Source organism: Eimeria mitis, genomic scaffold (genome assembly GCF_000499745.2).
Source record: "Eimeria mitis Houghton genomic scaffold, Emh_scaff3823, whole genome shotgun sequence".
In the NCBI taxonomy this organism is placed as follows: Eukaryota; Apicomplexa; class Conoidasida; order Eucoccidiorida; family Eimeriidae; genus Eimeria; species Eimeria mitis.
The window spans coordinates 4,541-4,981 of record NW_013572156.1 but is presented as its reverse complement, the minus strand read 5'-3'; the positions used below and the strand labels follow the sequence as shown (position 1 = coordinate 4,981).

Below are 441 nucleotides of genomic sequence, written 5' to 3'. Positions count from 1 at the left end.
GCGACACAGTGACTGACGCAGTGAAACTATCTAGTGGTACTTATGAGGTGCAAACCGTGAGCTGATGCAAAAGCGCACTGTAAACGCCTGTTCCACTACTGTGCAATGAGGGTTTAGAGTCTACGGACTCTTGTCCAGATCATGATCTGACAAAATATTGCTGCGGCAAAATGTCAAAACTCCGTCATGTATAACATATATATACGTCCTCGACGAATAGAATGGCTGCAGAAAGAAAACGAATAAGAGGACCAAGATACTTCTGCTGCGCACCTCCGTGGTAGAAGAATCCAAATCTCCGCATATACAGGCGGGCAATTTTAGCGTACGTACGCCTGAAGGCAGGGGAGCTGCAGACAACCAAGGAGCCGCTGCAGCGACGGGGGGGTCTAGGGCATTTCTTTTCATCCCCCCAGGTAAGTCCTGCGCTTGCTGCTGCTC

At 49.7% G+C, this 441-nt stretch overlaps 1 protein-coding gene across 1 annotated transcript in view; it reads right to left on the bottom strand.

The window, feature by feature from the left end:
- Nucleotides 1-184: 184 nt before the first annotated feature.
- EMH_0069880 (uncharacterized protein) overlaps nt 185-441 on the bottom strand; it is a gene marked incomplete at both ends in the record, with an annotated part of 1,998 nt that continues 1,741 nt past the window's right edge. Inside the window, one exon of the mRNA XM_013498915.1 lies at nt 185-438. Coding sequence (XP_013354369.1) covers nt 185-438 — 254 coding nt within the window. The remainder of the gene's footprint in view (nt 439-441) is intronic.